This window comes from Lethenteron reissneri, chromosome 53 (assembly GCF_015708825.2).
Source record: "Lethenteron reissneri isolate LAM-NWPU_2019-01 chromosome 53, ASM1570882v1, whole genome shotgun sequence".
In the NCBI taxonomy this organism is placed as follows: Eukaryota; Metazoa; Chordata; class Hyperoartia; order Petromyzontiformes; family Petromyzontidae; genus Lethenteron; species Lethenteron reissneri.
In genome coordinates, this window is record NC_083831.1 from 8,548,270 (window position 1) to 8,562,955 (window position 14,686).

The window sequence follows — 14,686 nt, forward strand, 5'->3', positions numbered from 1 at the left end:
AAGACTGCGTTATTATTCGGTGCCGATTTGAATGGCGAGTTTAAGGAATGCGCGCATCTGTGCGTGTGTGTGCGCGTGTGTGTACGTGTGCGTGTGTGCGAGTGTGTGTGCGTGTGTGTGCGTGTGTGTGCACGTGTGTGTGCGTGTGTGCATGTGTGTGTGCGTGTGTGCGTTGAACTTATTTCGCCATCGCACGTAGCCAACCTCGCTGATGGGAGGTGCGGGGGAAGGACAACAAACTAAACGCAAAAAGCAGTTCTAAAGAAATGAGTTCATCAATCTGGATGATTTAAACAGTGCATAAAGCTCCAGTGGATTCCTAATATCAGAAGGAAGAGCGTTCCAGACGGCCACAGCAGGAGCGCGTCTGAAAGCGGCGCACGCGATGCGGTGACCGCCTGTCTTTGCTCGATGGCTTAGCCAGAAGCTGTTGCTGCTGCTGCGAGGACGAGTGCGGACCGAACGGGCCGGATGCCACCGCTGTTACTGCTGCTGCTACTGCTGCAAGTGCCGCGGTGTAGCGGTTACCGCTCTGGACTTGCAATCCAGAGGGCGCGGTGGTGGACACAACTGAACGACGGGGCGAGTTTCTGAAATCCACCCCCCACCCTCCCTTCAAACCCTCACCTCCCACCAACAGCTAATCAATCGTTTACACATTTGGGTGTGCGATGATGCGCTTTTGCACATCGCTGTAATCATTTCGCAGTGGCACAGAGTGGAGCAACTTCCGTGCGCCCATCATCGAGACGTCGTAAGGACGGGTATGGTGGCTAGGAGATGTTAACTACCTCGCCTGGTATACAGGAGGTCGTGGGTTCGATCCCGACCCTGACGCCTTCTCTATATTTGGAGTCTGCGTCTCTCTCATCATCATCACGGTGGCTAGGAGATGTTAACTACCTCACCTGGTATGCAGGAGGTCGTGGGTTCGATCCAGACCCTGACACCTGCTGCTGTATATTTGGAGTTTGCGTGTCTCTCTCTCATCATCATCACGGTGGCTAGGAGATGTTAACTACCTCGCCTGGTATACAGGAGGTCGTGGGTTCGATCCCGACCCTGACGCCTTCTCTATATTTGGAGTCTGCGTCTCTCTCATCATCATCACGGTGGCTAGGAAATGTTAACTGCCTCGCCTGGTATACAGGAGGTCGTGGGTTCGATCCCGACCCTGACGCCTGCTACTGTATATTTGGAGTTTGCGTGTCTCTCTCTCATCATCATCACGGTGGCTAGGAGATGTTAACTACCTCGCCTGGTATACAGGAGGTCGTGGGTTCGATCCCAACCCTGACGCCTGCTGCTGCTGTATATTTGGAGTTTGCGTCTCTCTCTCTCTGCCCGGATTTTTCTCCGGGTCCTCCGGTTTGTCCCCTACACATCCAGAGCCGTCGTGCGTGTCGAGTATTTGGCTGCTGTGTGTGACAACCGGGTCGCCTCACCTGTTAAAATAAAAACAAAAAAAGTTGAGTTGAGCAAACAGTGGAGCCACTGCCGTCCGCACAGCGTTGACCTGCCGTCAGGAGGGTGGATCGGGGACAGCGATCGGAGGAGATGCTGGACTCGTCTTGTGCGCGGGACATTCCTCATTGGACGTCGCTCCTCCGTCCAATGAGGATTGAACGAGAGCTGTCAAACGAACAATCTCTGCCGCCTCGACTGCGGCGACGCAAATACAACTGGAGAGACGGAACATTAAACAATGAACAGAAATGGTATTTTCTATTTCGAATGACTGAGTAACGCCCGTGCGATGACACCCCCCAACTCCCCCACGCCCTTTATTGCGGATCTCGAAAGCTAAGCAGGTGCGAGCCTGGTTGCTGCTTGCGATCGGCAACCGCTCGCTCATACGCAAGGTGCTATTGGCTCCAGGGCGAGGTTTTTGTGCAGTCACAAAAAACATTTTCTTGGGACCTTAGGATCGCGACGGCGAGACCTTGTGGAGGAGGCGTTCATCCAGCAGTGGATTGATGATGATGATGACTCTTATTAAATGACTGTCGTTCAATCCTAGATTTGAAGCTTTCGTGACTGCAAGGATTCATACTCTTAGTTACTTTCGGTAAAGTCACCATGTAGGTAAAAAATGAAATTAAAATTAATAAAAAAATAAACAATAAAATCACGACGTTTCGGAGGCAACACAAGTCTCCGTCATCAGGTGGGACCGTCACAGCCAGATTTGCTGCATCAAGTGACTTGTGTTGCCTCCGAAACGTCGTGATTTTATTGTTTTATTTTTATTAATTTTTATTTCAAATTTTTTACCTACATGGTGACTTTACCGAAAGAACTAACAGTATGTCATTCAATCATTACTGTCGTAACCGCCATCATTTAAGGCCACCCCACAGAGACGATCACCCCTCTCTGTACCTGTGTTGCTCGATCTATGTATCTTGGTGATATCTGTCTGCTTATATGTCTGTCTATAGTTTTCTGGTTAGATTGTATGTCGCTATTTCACTATACCTGATGATGATTGCTTGTGTTGCAATCGAAACGTCGTATGCTATTATTTAATTTATTATGTTATCTTTATACGTGACTTTACCGAAAAAACCAAAGAATAATTCCTGCAGTCACGACAGCTCCAAAATTAAGATCATTATCCTCGTCATCCTCCTCCCGCTTTGTCTTGCAGAGTCAGCTATCGCTCGCGCTGGCCGGCTTGGCGGACAGGGCCACGCAAGCCCACGCCTTCGTCCAGGGCCTCAAGGACGTGCTGCAGAGTGTGCAGGCGAGAGACAGCGCCACGCTCACATCGCCTCGTCGTGCGCGGTCACTCCCACCGGCTTCTCGGCGTCGTTCGCGAGAATTGATTGAACAGTCGATGGTGGCGTTGTTGCAGAGAGCGCCGTTCGTGCGATGGCATCCCACAACGGTGCCGCATCCATTAAGCCGGCCCCTTACACAGAGGGCGCAAACACAAACACCGCAACCCCACCCCCCCCCCCCACTATAGTAGTAGGTTTTTACACTTTAAACTGGTACAAAACTGACACCTTTATACAAGGCATCATGTTTGCAATAACCACAACACAAGCAGTCAAATGCAAACAAAAAGAAACAACTCTGATAACGATAATGATATGCACTGTCCTTGAAGTTGATTGGTCCACACCCAAGACAGCTTTTCTTAGAGCCTAGTCTCCATTGGTGTTGGACCAGATGACGCCAAAAGGCGTACAACTCAAAAACAGCGCACTATCAGAGTATTGAGAGCTCGGGGTAAGCATTTACACTATGAGACCTCGTTTACCAGTGGCAAAATATAGTAGTAGGTGTTTACCCTTACCTTAGCTAATTAAAAAAACGAAAAGATGAATTACGTAAATAAATACACATCGCGAGAAAATGATCATCATGTTTTAAACGTTATTCCGATTAGCTGATTGAAGAGCGGGGATTTTCGCCGCAGTGGCGTGCCGATGAGCACGCTCGACCTGCCAACCGGAGGTCGATTCGATCTCCTGGCGCGGCAGTCGAAACAACCGAACAAGTTTCTGAAACCTTCCCCGCAAACGCCTCGGCCCACGCGGGGCTCCTCGGCTGGCCGCGTTGGTCGCGTTGAGCCGGCCTGCTCGCTGACCACCGCGAGCAACCACATTCAGAGTTTCACCGCAGCTTCACATTTGCACAAATCGAGCGAACGGAGTGGGCGGGAGGGGGGGCTGCTTGACGGATGAGCCGGAGGGCCCCCCCCCCCCACCACTCCCCCACCACCGGTTTATTGGCGCAATTGGCCACCGCGCATATGGCGAATTTTGTCGTAAAAAGGCGCGGAGACGCGTGACTCACCCACGGATATTTTCGGCAGATCCCCACGCGCGCGTACGGATTGTGTGAGTGTGGGGGGGGGGAGGCACGTTGGGGGGGGGGGGTTGTAGTGGGGGGTGGGCTTGTGTGGGGGGGGGGGGTAGGTGTGTGTGGGTGGTGGGCGAGCAGGGAATATATTTATATTTTACGGCGGAACTGTAAAAAAAACCGGAGAGAGAGGAAGCTTTCGATCGGGAGCTGTAACCCGTGTGGGGAGGGGAGCGAGGCGGCGGAGTGTAAATTGTGACCCCCCCCCCCCGTGTCCGCTCGCCCGCCCAGCCCCCCCGGGGTGGTTTAAAATCTCCCGTCGGCTTGCGGCAGAGCCATCGCCTCGAACGTCGAGCAGGGCGGGCAGTGGTGGGGGCCGTTCTGACGTTCTTCGACTGCTTCGTCGAGGAGCATTTGTGTTGTTTGTGACGTCAGCAGCAGCTGCAGCCTTGCTCCATCCACTGCTGGATGAAGGTGATTGGAAACTGTCAACGTCAGTAGCAACAATAGAATACCTTCATTGTCATCATCAGCAGCAGCTGCAGCCTTGCTCCATCCACTGCTGGGTGAAAGTCATTGTATACATTCATCATCATACCTTCGACGTCAAGTAGCAACAATAGAATGCCTTCACCAGCGTCAGCAGCCTTGCTCCTTCTACTGCTGGATCAAGGCCCTGCCAGCGCCGCTCACGATCCTACGACGCAATGATCCAGCCAGCCGCCGGCGGAGCGGGGCGAAGATTCCATTGCTCCGTTTCCGCGGGTTTTCACGTCCCATCGGACGCGTTCCACTCCTCGACTGGACACTCCGTCGTTGTTGTTGTTGTTTGTCTTCTTCACTTGTCGGACATCGCCCCCGCCTCCCCTACTGCGCCCAAGCACCGCTCACCTCGCCCAACAGTTCTGACGATGTCGTTAACCCTCGCGTGCCTTCTCGCGCCCCTCTCCTCTGCCTCTCAACATCGTTCCAATCACGAGGTCGGGTCTGCACGTTTCTACGTTTATATTTAAATGTGTTTTTAAAAGCACGATTTACGGGAGCGTTTCCGTAAGTCGAGCTTTTCCGCAACCCGGGGACTTACCGTACAACGATTTAGTCGTGGCCCCATGTTCTTACCCGCAACGAACATGATCTCTGAACCACGCGTCACTCATCGGTGGTCCATGCACACAAAGACAAAGATCCCCCGTGTAGCCTGACCAGACTGTTGGCGCAAGTGCTGTTAGCGAGCACCTATTTAGGCCGCCACGGCACACGAGGTGGTGGGTGGCCAATAACCACGCCCGACCACCTTTGTCTCCCCCCGTGGCGATGTTTTTACACACCACCAGGTACTCACTTGAGGCCGAGTCGACCTAGGGGAGGCCCAGGACCGGTTCGTGAACATTGTTTTGGCCTTTGGTTTTTTCGGTAAAGTCACGTAGGTAAAAAATTTAAATTAATAAAAGTAAAATAAAATTAAAATTAAAATCACGACGTTTCGGAGGCAACACAAGCTTCCGTCTTCAGGTGGAACCGTCACAGCACGATAGCTGTATCAAGTGTATATATACCAGTATATATACAAATACTTTTTCTTGGAATTTCACCTACGTGACTTTACCGAAAAAAACCTAAGAATATGAATCCTTGCAGTCACGAAAGCTTCAAATCTAGAATTGTTTTGGCCGCCAGCGGGAATCGAACTCGGGCCGACGGGGGTTCGTAGCGCGGCGTAGCGCGCTAATCGCTGCGCCACCGCTCCCCGTCCGTGGTCACTCCACCACGCACCCCGTCCGGACGAGCGATCCGCAGCATCGGACCGATGGATTTCCACCGCGCGTGCTCCTCATGCTGCTCATTCCAGCACTTGCTTTTGAGCTGGAGGAGGGGGGCATGACCTCGAAACGGGACTGCACGTTCCTCGCTGCCCGCGGTTCATCTTGAACTCTTACCTCCCTCTCTCTCTCCCTCTCCCCCTAATCGACAGATGTTAAATCACCCCCGCCTACGCTCGCCCTACCCACTCAAAGATAAAGGTCCCCTCCGCTACCCTTCACCGCGTGTAGCCTCAACAGAGTGTTGGGGCAAGTGCTGTTGACGAGTAGCACCTAGGAAGGCCGGCACTGTGGCACACGAGGGGGCGGGTGGCCGTCACCACGCTCGGCCGCCTTTGTCTCCCCCAGTGGCGATGATTTTACACGCGGAAAACCAGGTACTCATTTGAGGCTGAGTCGACCTAGGGGAGGACCCAGGACCGGTTTAGAGATAATCGTCGCTGGCGTTGGCCGCGAGCGGGAATCGATCTCGGGTCGCCGGGTTCGTAGCGCTGCGCAGCGCGCTAACCGCTCCACCACCGCTCTCTGCTCACTCTCAAACACACACGGGGCACAGGGGGCAGTAGCCCCCCACCCCCCGCTGCCCCCCCCCCAAAAAGTGTTTAGACAGCTGGCGTGTGTCATAGAGATATCGACCATTTTTAAATCCTTTATATTAAGTTCGCGTGCTTGCTTAGGACCGTGCAAATCTTTCGGTCGTTTTTTAACCCACTTCTCGTGATCCAATCGAGCTGACATTTTCCACACAGACTCGTTGTGCCAGACAATTATTGTTCGTGAAAAAAAATTCCCAAAATTTTACACTTTTTAGGCAAAAAAAAAATATTTTACATATATTCAAATAGAACGCATTCATGGCTTTGGCTGAACGTCAGAGTGTAAGAGCCCAGAGCGTAACCCCTCCACAGGCCGTGGCGGAGTAGCGCAGTTGGTAGCGCCCTCGCTTCCCATGCCAAAGGTCGTGGGATCGATCCCCGCGTCCTCCACAGGCGAATATATTTTTAAATCCTTTATATTAAGTTCGCCGCCACGCATATAAAGGATTTATAGTGAAAAACTTTGTTTTTACGGGTTTACTTGTTGAGATATTTCGTCGAAGCAAATGAGCACATTTGTCTGTTACATCCACAACATACGACTTGGGGAGGCCCTCATCCAGCAGTGGATCGAGCACGGCTGTGAGAGCGTGGATGTAAATTTGCCCAAACGACCTTCCGTGAATTCTCGCCGCGTGAGTGAACGAATCTCTAATTTTGGACACATCTCACGTGATGTGATGGGGAAACGTAATTTATGCGCAAATCGGTTTTTCCCCCGGCAAGCAAACGAGTGACTTTGTATCACGACGGCGGGCACCATGCCCGCTCCTTCATGTTGCAGACGCCTGGCGGTGGTTGGATATCTGTGTCTGTCTGGCTGTGTCTGGCTGGCTGTGTCTGGCTGGGGGTATCTGGCTGACTGTGTCTGGCTGGGGGTGTCTGGCGGTGTCTGTCTGACTGTCTGGCTGGAGGTGTCTGTCTGACTGTGTCTGTCTGGCTGTGTCTGTCTGGCTGTGTCTGTCTGGCTGTGTCTGACTGGCTGTGTCTGGCTGGGGGTGTCTGGCTGGCCGTGTCTGGCTGGTGGTGTCTGGTGGTATCTGGCTGACTGTGTCTGGCGGTGTCTGTCTGACTGTCTGGCTGGGGGTGTCTGTCTGACTGTGTCTCGCTGGCTGTGTCTGGCTGGAGGTGTCTGTCTGACTGTGTCTCGCTGGCTGTGTCTGGCTGGAGGTGTCTGTCTGACTGTGTCTCGCTGGCTGTGTCTGGCTGGAGGTGTCTGGCTGGCTGTGTCTGGCTGGAGGTGTCTGGCTGACTGTGTCTGGTTGGAGGTGTCTGGGCGGGTGGCTTAGTGGCTGGCTGGCTGTGTCTGGCTGGTGGTGTCTGGTGGTATCTGGCTGACTGTGTCTGGCGGTGTCTGTCTGACTGTGTCTCGCTGGCTGTGTCTGGCTGGAGGTGTCTGTCTGACTGTGTCTCGCTGGCTGTGTCTGGCTGGAGGTGTCTGTCTGACTGTGTCTCGCTGGCTGTGTCTGGCTGGAGGTGTCTGGCTGGCTGTGTCTGGCTGGAGGTGTCTGGCTGACTGTGTCTGGCTGGAGGTGTCTGGGCGGGTGGCTTAGTGGCTGGCTGGCTGTGTCTGGCTGGTGGTGTCTGGTGGTATCTGGCTGACTGTGTCTGGCGGTGTCTGTCTGACTGTGTCTCGCTGGCTGTGTCTGGCTGGAGGTGTCTGGCTGACTGTGTCTGGCTGGTGGTGTCTGGCTGACTGTGTCTGGCTGGAGGTGTCTGGGCGGGTGGCTTAGTGGCTGGCTGGCCGTGTCTGGCTGACGGTCTCCGGCTGGCTGTGTCCGCCTGGCGGTGGCGCGGTGTGGATTTATGGCGCGTGTCTCCGCCACATCGACCGCGTGCTCGCGGGCTCATTTGTATTCCGGCGGCAAGTGCAGCCGACTCCAAGCCTGGCTCTGTCTGCGAGGAGAGCCGGCGGTGTGTGGGCCCCACCACCACCGCCCCCCCCCCCCCATCCAACCAACACGCCATGAAACTTTAGTCACCGCGCCAGGGAGGGGGCTTGCGAGGGGAGACCCAACGCTGTTGGCCTTACGATTAATTTGTTCGCCCTCCAGCTGTAAGCACGCGCGGTGCTCTGTTCGGCAGCTCTGGTGATGTCTGTTGCCGCCGCTGCTGCTGCATTGACGCTGTGCCGATTAGCAACACTGGACCGGCCATCCGGAATTTTATTATTTCTCCCGGCGCGGCAGATTAAATAATCGCGCACGTTTCTTAAATCTCCCCCCCCACTCCCCCAGCTGTCTTAGTCCACCCGACAGTAATAATAGGGATGCGTCACCATTGTGCGATTGGCACGTGGCGTGCGGTGGGGTGAAGTGTGGGCATTCCCGTCTCGTTCGAGGCGTTTGGCCACCGCGGAAGAAGTGGGTCGCCGTGGTGTGGCGAGATGTTAACTACCTCGCCTGGTACGCAGGAGGTCGTGGGCTCGATCCCGACTATGACGCCTGTGCTGCTGCTGTGTATTTGGAGTTTGCGTGTCTCTCTCTCCCGTAGTCGCATGGATTTTCCTCCGGGTCCTCTGGTTTTTCCACGTTTAGAAACGACGTCACGCGTTCAGAGTGTTTGGCTGCTGTAAATGTCCGCGCGATAAGCCACTTCGTTGAGCTATCGTGTGTGACCGGTTCGCTGCTAAAAATAGCTATACAGCTCAGTGGGGGCCTTACTTGGTAAAATATAAAATAGTTTACAAATAGCTCCCTCGAGCGGGGAGGCCCTTCTGCCAGCAGAGGTGTGAGCGAGCAGTTGCAGGGCTGCGCCTTAATCAGCTGGTTGCCAGTTGCGCTCTCGGTGTCAGCCTCATTCAGTTTTCAGTTTCATTTACTTGGTATAGCCCTGTGAGCCATTCGGCTCTTGAATCGGGTGCAACCGCAACAAAACTAAAAACTAAAAACAAGAAAACATCTTAAAGTGACTCTGCGCAAACAGAAAAATCCACGAAAAAAACTGCAAAATATACCAGGCGTCGAGTCCCCGCAGATCTCTCGCACGGGAAGTGAGGCCCTTTCTCTTCTTCAGAGAACAGCCCGCAGAAGCAGGTATTGCAGAGCCACTCCTAAGATCCCTTGATGGGTTCGCGGCAGGCGGCAGCACAGCCCACGCGCTTCGCTGCAGAGTCATGTTCATAGGGTGACGCTCAAACTGATGTTTGATATTCTCACAGCTGGAGTTTAGACAAATTATGTGTTCCGAACCGAATTGAATGCGATGGGATTTTACGTGCGCAGTCATCGCTGATCTCGTCAAGGAGCGGAAACCACCAACGAGAACTCCGGTCAACCTCGCAGCATCGGCTTTGGCTGGCCAATGAAGATACGCTTCTGCGGCCGTCTGGAACGCTCTTCCTTCCGATAGTCGGAATCCACTGGAGCTATGCACTGCTTAAATCATCTCGATTAACAAACTCATTTCTTTAGAACTGCTTTTTGTTTTTAGTTTGTTGTCCTTCCCCTCCCGCACCTCCGATTAGCACGGTTGGCTACGTACGGTGTGAAAGAAGTTCAACGTACATACATTCCAGACCAGGATGATACCATGAGTGTATTTTTTGTTGTTGTTCACACGTGCTGTTAAATCGCTTTCGGATACTTTTCGCACATAAGTGCTTCCTAAAGGCAAAATCCCTTATCCTTAGCAGCGGTTCTGTGATATCCTCTTCCACGGGCCGTTTTCTAACACGTGGGAGTGAAGCTCCTGCTTTGCGAGAGGTCCTCAAATCGGCTCTTCGCCTCCACACACGATTGCCAAAACATTGAGAAGGACTAAACGAAAACAAAAAAGTACCTTAATGTCGTCAAAGAGGTGGGTGAAGGAATGCGAGACGGCCTCACGGAGATTGGAGGACACAACTGGACAGGAGAGGCTGGGGAATAGAAAGGAATGGAAGAAAATTGGAGAGGTCTTTGTATAGGAGTAGGAAGTTACCAGCTGACAACGATATGAGTCAATCTGGGTGTCTGTGTGAGTTGATGGGTCTCAGTGTGAATCTAAGGGTATCTTGTGAGTCTGTGGGTTTCTGAGTCTATAGATCTCCGTGTAAGCCTGTGGGTCTCTGTATGATTCTGTGGGTCTCTGTGTCAGTCTATGGGTCTCTGTACGAGTCCGTGGGTCTCTGTCTGATTCTGTGGATCTCTATGCCAATCGATGACTCTTTGTGTGAGTCTGTGGGTGTCTGTGTGAGTCTAAGGTTATCTCTGGAGGCTATGGGTCTCTGTGTCAGTCTATGGGTGTCTGTGTGATTCTGTGGGTCTCTCTAATTCTGGAAGGAATGGAAGCAAATGGGGGAGAGGCCTTTGAGAAGTCACCGGTTGACAACGACAACAATAACGACAGTACAGTAACAACAACAGCAACAACCTTAACTTGACGCGGCGCCGTGACCGTGTGCAGGAGAACAGCGTGGAGCTGGAGGCTTGCCTGGTGGCGCAAGTGGACGCGCTGATGGACGCGCTGCAACACCGCAAGACACAGCTGCTGGCGCGGGTGGCACAGGAGAGGGACCACCAGCTTCAGGTGGCACACAGGGAGCCGCGTTGCGTACGAACTCGACCCGTGACTCGTCGCTGAGACCAACGACTCGGCCTCGCCTAGACCCTGACCTCAGCACCAACCAGATGTTGGCAGACGTGATTATGGTGATGCAGCTGGTGGTAGTGATAATGGTGGTGATGATGCTGGTAGTGTTGATGGTGATGATGCTAACGATGACCAGAATATTGATCTTGTGTAGGCGGTAACGACTGTGGTGATGGTGCGAGTTGTATTAGTGATGATGACGACGTTCATGATGATTCTAGATTTGAAGCTTTCGTGACTGCAAGGATTCATATTCTTAGGTTTTTTCGGTAAAGTCACGTAGGCAAAAAATAAAAGTAAAATAAAAATCAAATAAAAACCACGACATTTCGGAGGCAACACAAGCTTCCGTCTTCAGGTGGAACCGTCACAGCACGATTGCTGTATCTCACTTGATACAGCAATCGTGACTTTACAGAAAAAACCTAAGAATATGTTGATGATGATGTTGTTGTGGTGGTGGTGGTGGTGGTAGCGGTTAGGGTACTGCGCTACTAACCTGGCGACCCGAGTTCGATTCCCAACCCCAGTGACAATTATTCGAACCAGTCATGGGCCTCTCCTAGGTCGTCTCAGCCCCAAAATGGGGACCTTGTTCCGTGTGTAACAATATCTCCACCGGGGAGACAAAGGCGGCCGGGCGAGGTGTTGGCCACCCACCCCTCGTGTGCCACAGCCCCTGCCTTCACGGGCGCCGCTCGCTCACGCCACTTGCCCCAACGGTCTGTTGAGGCTACACGGGTGATCTTTGTCTTTGTAGGCGGTGCACGACGAGGTGGTGCGCTACGACGCGAGGCTCCACAAGACCGTGGGGCTGCTCGAGTTCTGCCGGGAGGTGATGCACGAGGCCGACCCCAGCGGCTTCTTGCAGGTGCCCGCACAGCAGCGGCAGCGTCATCTCCACCCAGTCAACGTTGAGCCAACGCTGGCATGTGGTTGGAGCAGTGGGACCAGTGGTGGGCCAATGTTGAGCCAACGTTGGCATGTGGTTGGAGACGTGGGACCAGTGGTGGGCCAATGTTGAGCCAACGTTGGCATGTGGTTGGAGCCATTGGACCAATGTTGGGCCAATGTTGAGCCAACGTTGGAATATGGTTGGAGCCTTTGGACCAACGTTGGCCCGACCTTCCATGTTTACTGTGCTCGAGTTGAGCAAGCGTTGCCACCCGGTTGCGCAAACCACCACCGTGCGGCCACCCCACCCCTTCGCGTGCCGTGCCGGGCCTCCACAGGTGCTGCTCGCTAACAGCACTTGCCCCAACAGTCTGTTAAGGCTACACCGTGGATCTTTGTCTTCATTTTTGCGTTTGCTTCTGCTGCTGCCCCCGCTGCTGCCGCGACCGCCGCCGCCGCCGCGCAGATCTCGGAGGGGCTGATCGTGCGCGTGGCGTCGAGCGGCGACGAGTGGGCCCGCGTCTGCGAGCAGTCGCGGCCGCCGGCCGAGCTCGGCCTGGACCTCGACATGGAGCCCCTGCACGCGGCCATCCACCAGCTCGACTTCGTGCAGATGAAAGGTGACGGTTTGCCGCGCCACCGTGCCGCCGTGCCCCCGTGCCGTGCCGCGGACGTCCATCGGCGTTCCAAAAGCTCTCGAGTCGGTTTCGTTGGCCCGGGCGAGAGAGAGAGAGAGAGTGCGCGAACGCTCAAGAAAAGTCTCGCTGGTGCGCATTCACCGCGTCACCGAAATGACAACAGCATAGCGGGTAAGGGTGACGCGCTGGCAATGAGGCAAAACAGAGATCGGCATCAAAAACAATTGCGTCATGCGTGGAAATCAATTATCGCGAGTGGATTTTAAAAGTAATGTGTCCGAGCAAAACTTTGGGTCAATGTAGTCGGAATTACATAGCAGCACTTGCCCCTTTCTTCCCCCCCCCCTGTTGGTTACCTTCCCCTTCAAGCTCCTTTCCCCTCCCCATATAAACCTTCATGCCCCCCCCCCTCCCGCTCGCACGTGGCCCCCACGTGGGTGGGGCAGCTGGCCCAATTGACCCCCTTCATTGGGTAGCCGTCGCGCCGAAATTCCGGGCCGCTGTTTGCGGAGTTTCTGTTCCCCCCCTGCTCCCCCCCCGCGCCCCCCGTTTCTGCGATCGGCGTCTTGTACCGGGGCTCGCGTTGGAGTTATAGTGATAAAAATATATTTGAACATAACAATAACACAACACTGATTTTTTATGGGTGGGGAACCTTTGCCTTTTTGCGCAGCGCCGCCGGCCCCCGCGCTGGAGCTGTCCTCCGAGTGCTGCACGGAGGGCAACGCCGCGACACTGTGCTGGGCGCCGGCGCCGCGCACGCCCGTCCGCGTCGACGGCTTCATCCTGGAGCTCGACGACGGCAGCGGAGGGGCCTTCCGGGTCAGTGGAGGGGGTCGCCGAGGGGGGGGGGGGGGCTCCCGCGGCGCGTAAACCACGCGGATCTTCGGCCCGCGCGGGTCAAAGATCCGCGTGGTTTACGCGCAGGCACGGGTGCAGCGGTGGCCCGGCAAAAGAGCCGACATCGATTCCCGCTCGCGGGTCACCGACAGCACTGGCGATCATCTCAACCACAAATGGCTCGGCAAAATGCGTGACAAGAAGAGCCATTTATTTCGAGTTCAGTAAAAAAAAACAATGTTTCGAGAGCCGCAGTGCACCGTGAATTCTAGACGGCGGTCCTTGATAAATAACGGCCACGAGGCAGCAGGTTGTCGACCCCCCCCCCCCCCCCGCTTTAATCGGTCCTGGACCTCCCCTAAGTCGACTCAGCCTAAAATGAGTACCCGGTGCGGTGTGTAACACATCACCACTCGGGAGAGAGAGGCAGTGTGGACGTGCTGGCCACCCACCCCCTTCGTGCGCCGCGCCGGCCTTCGTACGTGCTGCCCGCTCGCCGCACTTGCCCCGACGGTCCGTTAAAGGCTACGCGGCGGAAGGGGCAGCCTTACCTGTGCTCGCGAGTGCTTACGCATGAACGTGCCGTGTCCGTGCGTGCCCGCGCGCAGGAGGTGTACGAGGGCACGGAGGTCATGTGCACGCTCGATGGGCTGCACTTCAGCAGCACGTACCGCGCGCGTGTCAAGGCCTACAACCACGCGGGCGTCGGGCCCTACAGCAAGACCGTGCTGCTGCAGACTTCGCCCGGTGAGCCGGCGGTGAAACTATTGTAACCTGCGAAACAAATTTTTTTTTTATTTTACCTGGGTAAGGGCCCACTTGAGCTGCCATGCGTAGCTTTTTTTCAGGAGAGAACCGGCCAAGCACAAATGATGGCTCAACACGGTGGCTTATCGTCACGTGGAAATGTGTAGCAGCAGCAGCCAAATATTCTAAACGTGGAGGGGAAAAAACGGAAGAACCCGGAGAAAAATCCACATGACCACGGGGAGAGAGACACTTTAATTACCGTGGGTGGCAAATCATTGCGATGCTGTCTGAAGATTGAGGGAAAAGTTCAAATGGGTTCTGCTAGAGCAGGCGACGTGTGGGTAGAGGAAGGGTGAGTATGACCTGCTATTTGGCTTATCATGATGTGGGAATTTATAGCAGCAGTAAAATACTCTGAACGCAGCGACGTTGATTCTAAATGTGGAGGGAAAAAACGGAGAAAAGTCCACTGCGACCACGGGGAGAGAGAGAGAACATGCAAACTTGAATATACAGCAGGCGTCAGGGTCGGGCTCGAACCCACGACCTCCTCTATACCAGGCGAGGGAGTTCACATCTCCTAGCCACCGTGATCATGATGAGAAAGAGACACACAAACTCTGAATATACAGCAGGCGTTAGGGTTGGGCTCGAACCCACGACCTCCTGTACACCAGGCGAGGTAGTTAACATCTCCTAACCACCGTGATCATGATGAGAGAGATGCAGACTCCAGATATACAGCTAGCGACAGAGTCAGGAT

The 14,686-nt window shown here is 54.3% G+C and overlaps 1 protein-coding gene across 1 annotated transcript in view; it reads left to right on the top strand.

The window, feature by feature from the left end:
* Positions 1 to 13,946, top strand: part of LOC133356216 (E3 ubiquitin-protein ligase TRIM9-like) — a 28,964-nt gene extending 15,018 nt beyond the window's left edge. Inside the window, exons 3-8 of the mRNA XM_061573591.1 lie at positions 2,651 to 2,746; positions 10,616 to 10,738; positions 11,562 to 11,672; positions 12,162 to 12,315; positions 13,007 to 13,155; positions 13,782 to 13,946. Coding sequence (XP_061429575.1) covers positions 2,651 to 2,746; positions 10,616 to 10,738; positions 11,562 to 11,672; positions 12,162 to 12,315; positions 13,007 to 13,155; positions 13,782 to 13,946 — 798 coding nt within the window. The remainder of the gene's footprint in view (positions 1 to 2,650; positions 2,747 to 10,615; positions 10,739 to 11,561; positions 11,673 to 12,161; positions 12,316 to 13,006; positions 13,156 to 13,781) is intronic.
* Positions 13,947 to 14,686: the final 740 nt, after the last annotated feature.